This window comes from Oncorhynchus kisutch, linkage group LG24 (assembly GCF_002021735.2).
Source record: "Oncorhynchus kisutch isolate 150728-3 linkage group LG24, Okis_V2, whole genome shotgun sequence".
Lineage (NCBI taxonomy): Eukaryota > Metazoa > Chordata > Actinopteri > Salmoniformes > Salmonidae > Oncorhynchus > Oncorhynchus kisutch.
The window spans coordinates 8,345,768-8,352,514 of NC_034197.2; the positions used below are offsets into that span (position 1 = coordinate 8,345,768).

General features: G+C 42.2%; 1 protein-coding gene across 2 annotated transcripts in view; it reads left to right on the forward strand.

The window, feature by feature from the left end:
* The window catches only part of wnk3 (WNK lysine deficient protein kinase 3), a 78,810-nt gene extending 74,202 nt beyond the window's left edge, over nucleotides 1–4,608 (forward strand). For both annotated transcript variants that reach the window (XM_031803868.1, XM_031803869.1), the window contains exons 20-25: nucleotides 1,046–1,134; nucleotides 1,394–1,746; nucleotides 2,064–2,290; nucleotides 2,445–2,540; nucleotides 2,620–2,795; nucleotides 2,990–4,608. In XM_031803868.1, coding sequence (XP_031659728.1) covers nucleotides 1,046–1,134; nucleotides 1,394–1,746; nucleotides 2,064–2,290; nucleotides 2,445–2,540; nucleotides 2,620–2,795; nucleotides 2,990–3,613 — 1,565 coding nt within the window. In that variant the 3' untranslated portion in view covers nucleotides 3,614–4,608. The remainder of the gene's footprint in view (nucleotides 1–1,045; nucleotides 1,135–1,393; nucleotides 1,747–2,063; nucleotides 2,291–2,444; nucleotides 2,541–2,619; nucleotides 2,796–2,989) is intronic.
* Nucleotides 4,609–6,747: the final 2,139 nt, after the last annotated feature.

Genomic DNA, 6,747 nt, shown 5'->3' on the forward strand with positions numbered 1-6,747 from the left:
TATATTGTACATTTTAGATTCTTCAAAGTAGCCACCCTTTGCCTTGATGACAGTTTTGCACACTTTTGACTGGTACTATATATATATATATATATCTTAACTGCATAGGCTTTTGTAAGGTTAAGCTTACAGTATAAATGTATTTGTTTAAGGTGTATGTAAACTCCCGACTTCAACTGTATATGGTGATGTACTATCATACATAATGTGTAAAACCATATCAGCAGCATTCATGCCAAGCTGTACATTTTTACATTGATATCTCAAATGATGCAACATATTCATATACACAAATTCTGTTTAGAAAACCCCCAGATATCATATACCACAAATGACATCACTTTTAATCCACATTGTGGATCAATTTATTCATCCAGATTGACATGTGATGTTTGTGTGTGGGGTCTGATATGGTACAGGTAGTGTGTGTGTGTGGGGGTGTGTGTGTATACTGTGTACAGTATACTGATGCATACATTCAACTAACTGACCCCTCCCTAAAATGCATTTCTATCTCATGTCTTTATGTGAATATTAATTACAGACTTACAGTATATACCAACCCTTCCCACACCCCATAACATGTTATGCTTATTTAAGCATGTTTTTACTGTAGATGTTATTTTTAAGTTATCTTTATCATTATGTTTTTATGCTTATTCCTGTCACTGTAAGAAAAGGACAGCAAAACATTATAAAAATGCTATAGTTTTCTAAATCAATGTAATGTCACACACGCATTCCCATGAACTGTAAGCTTGTCTACAATAGAATACTTATTTGTGTAGTCACAGGGTTGCTGTCTGATAATGAGATGTCATGGGATTTAATGATCTTTAACTCTGTTTTTCTGTGTTTGGTGTCTGCGTCCACGTCTTATCCCTGTGCTTGTCGGTATACCCCTCTGTGTGTGCCTATGTCTGTGCGTTTGTCTATCTACCTTGTCCTCACATCTGTATCTATACCCATGTGTGTCTCTGTCTCCGTGTCCTTGTCTCTGTCCTCCTCTCTCTCCCCCTGTTTTCATTCCCCCTCTTTTTACCAGACGGTCACTTTAGTGGCAGTCAGGCAGTCAGAGAGGAGAGAGAGGGGGCTTCCTCCAACCCTCCCCACTCACTCAAGGGACGATTTCAGGTATGAAACAGACTCTAGACACCTGTGTAGTTCTGAAAAGATTAGATAGGTAGGTGTAAGCAATATGGTAAAATAGCCTCACAGTGTATGAGAGGACACTACCAGTACAGTACAGTACTACTACCAGGCCTATTAAATTATTTCAGATCTATTAAGTGCCTAGAACTGAACCTGATAATCACTTCCTGGTTAAATATCAGAATGTGCTGGAGGAGGAACACACACAAACTTAATGACTCCCACTTTGTATTTTCCCCAGGTCACCCCAGTGCCCCAGCCCCCTGAGGCCTCTCCCCCCAAGGAGGCAGCCTGTGGTACGGGCAGCAGCCACAGGAATGTGGGGCGCTTCTCTGTGACCCAAACGGAGAACCAGAAAGAGGAGAAAGAACTGACGGACAGCTCCCCTGTGTCTCCTGACCTGGAGAGAGAGAGGAGGAGGACCCGAGGGAAGGAGGGAGAGAGGGAGGAGGGGAAGAGGACTCCAGCACTAAGCCACCCACCCCGAGGACATGGTCACGGGCATGGTCATTCTCCCCTGGGCAGTAGTGATGATGAGGAGAGTGAGATGGAGGATGAAGACCTGAGGAAAGAGCTGCACACGCTGAGAGAGAAGTGAGATGATACAATAGAATACCTTGTTTATTGGGAATTCATTTTGTGCAGTCAATGACCCATCTGGGAGACGGAGGAGAAAAAAGGGACAGGGTTTATTTTCAGTATCATTCAACATGTTGATGTTTCTTCTATTTTGACTGACCAATTTTTACTCTTTCTCCCACGCACCCACTCCCTGCCTGTCTACATTCTCAACATATTACTCTTCTCTCCTCCTCAACTCTGTCGCTCTGCCATTAATGATCTCCCAAACCCCATTCTCTTCATCTCTCCATCCTCCATTCCTCCCCCTGTATTTTACCTCTCTTCCCCAGGCACATCAAGGAGGTGGTGTCCCTCCACGCTCAGCAGAACAGAGAGCTCCAGGAGCTGTACAGACAGCTGCGCTCCCTCAAAGACCACCGGCAGACCCTGCCCCGCACCCCACCCTTCCCCTCCGGGTCCCCAGCCCTCTCCCCCCGCAGGCACAGGCCGGCCAAAGCCAAGCTCCGACCCAGACCCCACTCACACATGGACAACAATGGACTCGCTGGTCACCCCGGTAACCAATCTCTCTTTCTGGGTCTACTCTCTCTTTCAGACTTGATCTGTGTATTTCTCTCTCTCTCCCTCGGTCTTCTCTCTTTGACTTCTCGCTCTCTCTCTCCCACTGAATGTGATATATGTCATATCTGACTCTGTTGTCTCTGCTGAAGGTATACAACAGTCCAGTAGTTTCTCAGGGGGAGAACAGAGAAAACTGCCGCCATACTGCAACCCAGAACAAATCACCCTACTGACTACCAAAAGAGGTAATGGTTTCACCGAAACCTAACTCTTCCTCTGAGCAAGTAGCGTTTGATAGATTTTCTTCCCTTTCTCTCTTCTCAGACCACAGTCCTCCCTCCCAGGGTGCCAGAAAGAGCATGTTCACAGATGACTTGCACAGACTGGTGGATGATTGGACGAAGGAGACAGTGGGTCCTGCTGCCCCCAAGCCCTCGCTCAATCAGATCAAGCAGATTCAGCAGGTGCAGGAGTTGGGAGGGTGGCCCCAGGCCACAGAGGTAACACAAGAGGCAATACACGTCACCTATACGTATATAGTGCATGGGTATTTATTGCCCATGTACAGTATTCCATTGCCAATGTATTGTGTACACGCTTGTACATTTTTGTACAATTCAGTGTATGACTGCAAGCTACCAAAAACCGTTGGATGTCGTTATTGTGTGTCACATTAGTGATGTCTTCGTTCCAGGTGGCTCCTCCTGGTTGGTTCCCTGTGGCACCACTGAACCCCCAGGCCTCCCCAGCCCCCTCCAGCCTCACTGCTCCAGCCCCAGCTCAGTACACCACTGGGGGGGGGCAGTGGAGTGGGGTGGGGGGACCACCAGGACCACAACAACAACAAACACACATGCCTCCAGTCCCTCAGCTGCATCAAAGTTTACACCTCCAGCAAGCCCAGCCTACTCACCCATTACAGATACAACCCCTAATCCAGACTCAACTACTGTCTCAGTCCCTGTCTCCCGTAGAGCCACAGACAGGGCAACAACAGATACCCCAGCAGCCCCATTTAGGTGTAGGAACCCCACCTCCGAATCAGAATAAACCTCTGTTGCCTTCCCAGGTGTCCCCATCGTCTCAGCTGGCCCTAGCTCAGCCTGGGTGTCTGATTCCTGGGTCTAGCAACAATGCGGTAGTGGAGCCCATAGACACTGGCGCTGCTCCTGCTGCTTCTGCCCCCGGTGGCTCCGGGGGGACATTGTGCTTCTGCTCCTCCTCCTGCTCCTCCTCCTGCTCTGCTGCTGCTCGACCATCCAGTGCCAAACTTCACCCCACGCCCCCAACCTCCACTCTTCCTCTGGGACAGCAGTAAAAAGAAAATGAGAGGGGGGAAGAGTGAGTTAGATTAGGATGGAACAAGGGAAGTAGAAAAAAAGATGGAGATGATGGATGTGTAAAAACCATGTGGAAAGTTTGAGAGTGTGTATGTTATGAGAGGTAACGTCTGACAATGAGAAAATGGACGCCATTATATTTGTAAAGATGAGATGGGAAGTGAATGTGAGAGATGGTTGAGTCTATGTAGACAGAATATGTACAGACAGAGGGCAATATGAAACTCTTGGGAGGGGGGGTCATGATATTGGTGTGTTTGAGATGTACAAAATTAGGTAATGTGTGTGTGTGTGTGCGTGTGTTTGTGTTGCCATTGATTTCCTCAGTACATATTCAATGTGTGTTTTGACACCAAGTAACAGTCATGTTATTTTTAAAATCCAATTAAGTTTGACTCAGAACTCTTCCTCCCAAGCTGAGACATGAAGGAACAGAAAACATTGACATATTTTTGTTTTGTTTTTGTCAATGCTTACTTATATCGAAAAGGACTATGAATTTTAAAAGTGCAATTAGTAACTGTCATCTAAATTGTATCATCCTGTGATGTCCTGATTTGTCTGTGGTGGCGTTTAACCAAATAATTTTGTAGAAGCACGTTGACAACAACCAACCAAACATTTACGCATTAACTGACATATTACATGAGTATAGCACAAATGTTTCAACAGGCTACCAATGAGATATAAAGCAGGTGCAACAACAGCATGTTACAGTAACACCACAGAGCATGGTAATAGTGGTGCTACCTGGCTATTATCACTACCACAATGCCACTAAGCACACTGTTGTACAGTCTAGTGCACGGGCAAGGCATGTACTTCGTGGATTATAATTTTTTACATTGATAAATAAGTGTCAATCAGTAGATTAAAGAAGATTTTAAATGACATGTTGAGTAACATGATTAAATTGTGATCAATATATGAATATGTTCAGTGAGCTTTCATTGAATAAACACTCATCAAAACACTTAAGACTGCATGACCTTACGGATACAATGTACCTTGACTTGCCTGCAATCTGCTTGCACTTGTGCTTATATTTCTCACGTCTGCTGTTGTGCACAACAACAAACTCTGAGGTAATTTATTGATCAGAAATAAATCTGTTTTATTTGAGCTAGAATCAATTTGTTTTAGGGAAATATTGAATTTCCTCAATACCAATTGCTACACTGCATATCAAAGGTGTCATACAAGGAAAACTGATAAGAAAACAAACTGCCAAGTTATTTTATGGAATGGGGAAACCAACTATATGGGCTGTCCTCATATTGCCTTTTAGAATGAATACTTTACTGTGTGTGTGTGACAGTTTTATTTTGTGTGACAAAAGCTTTGTAATATTGCTGCACTGCATCACAAATCGAACCCCCACTACTTCCATAAAAGCAGACTAACATTAGTTGTTACTGTACCAGATTGTTTACCTATAGAGCCCATCAGGTATTGGTTCTGTCTCTCCTCAAGACGTCAAAGAAGTCAGTTAAGTGAGTGGCGCTCAGACCCATAAAGTCCATAGTTATACAGTGCTTCCCAAATGGCACCCTAATCTTGTAAATTAGGGTACCATTTGGGACATGGCTATAGGGCACCCGAGTGGCGCAGCAGCGGTCTGAGGCACTACATACACCCTGGTTCGAATCCAACCGGCCGTGATTGGGAGTCCCATAAGGCGGCGCACAATTGGCCCAGTGTGTCATTGTAAATAAGAATTTGTTCTTAACTGACTTGTCTAGTTAAATAAAGGTTTAATTCAAAAAGTGTAATTGAAAAAAAATAGTTTGTTAGACAGAATTGTGAGAGCCTTTTTCTGGATTTAAGTATTAGTGAACATTTTTGTCCTTAACAAGTTATTTTATGTGTGAATTACTCTTTCGTAAATTCAACTAGAAGGATCTTTAACAGATCTGCATGCACACAGCAAAAGATTTACTGACTTCCATTTCTCAACTTACTCCAGTGAGTGACAGGGATGCACATGGACAATGAGATACAGTACAATCATCATTGCATTTAGCTATACATATAAATTTGACCATTGATAAATACATTTTCTGAAAGCTTACTTGGTACTATAAGTTTTATAGTTAAATCAGTATTTCTGTTTTTATTTAAATGTATAATGATAGAGAGTTTTTCCCACAGCAAAGAGGAGATGGTAGAGCATATGTGAAAGACTGCTTCATAGTGAGCTGAAAACTCACTAAAACTAGTGGAAGGAGGAAAAACAAAACATTCATTTTGGGGAGCTAAAACAGTTGGTGCTTATAGTTGTTCACAAACTTAACACTTTACCAATTGCAAATGAATATATAGTTTAACATAATGGTTTTCAGTATTTATGTTTTATTTTTATGAGACAACCCACATTTTCACAGTAAAATAGTTTAATATTATTAGTGGAGGGGAGGAAGTTACTGTGCTGTCAAGTCAATACTAACATGTTGACTATATGTCACAGCTTTGATGATATTCATGAAAAGGAAATGTGGAACTCGCCCTGATGTGTTACCAAAATGTAATCTAAAGGAAAAAAATATTATTTTTGTATTTTGAAATGGGGTTGTACAAAATGTAAAATCATGTTCTTCTGATCAGTATTTTAAAATATGAGGTTATCTGACACTAGAAAACATTGCTTCTCATCTCTGTTGGAGTCCCCCAAGGATATATTCTATTCCTCTCAGACTGTGTTGAAACAGAGTAATAGCTACATCATGTTTCAATTGTGAGAGGATTTGTCAGTATGGTTCTAATCAGAGATATACTGTATCAACTTGTTTTTATCTCTACGGAAACTTGATTCACTGGACAAACAATGAAACACCGTCAAGAGGTTGTCCTAGACTACCTTTAGGCCATTGGGCTCATCTAACACACTTGTCCTGATATTACACCTGACTGAGAACCAATGATTTAGAAGGACATTTAAATACAAAAACCTATAAATAAAACGTATGTTTCTGGTGATTTAACCTCTGTAATATTGTCACTAATTCAGTTGTTGATTTTATTTATGTTTTTGTAACTAATCAAAATAAATGGTGTTAAACATCAAACTGTTAATGGGCATTTTATTGCTTATTCTGTTGGACCCACACCTGTT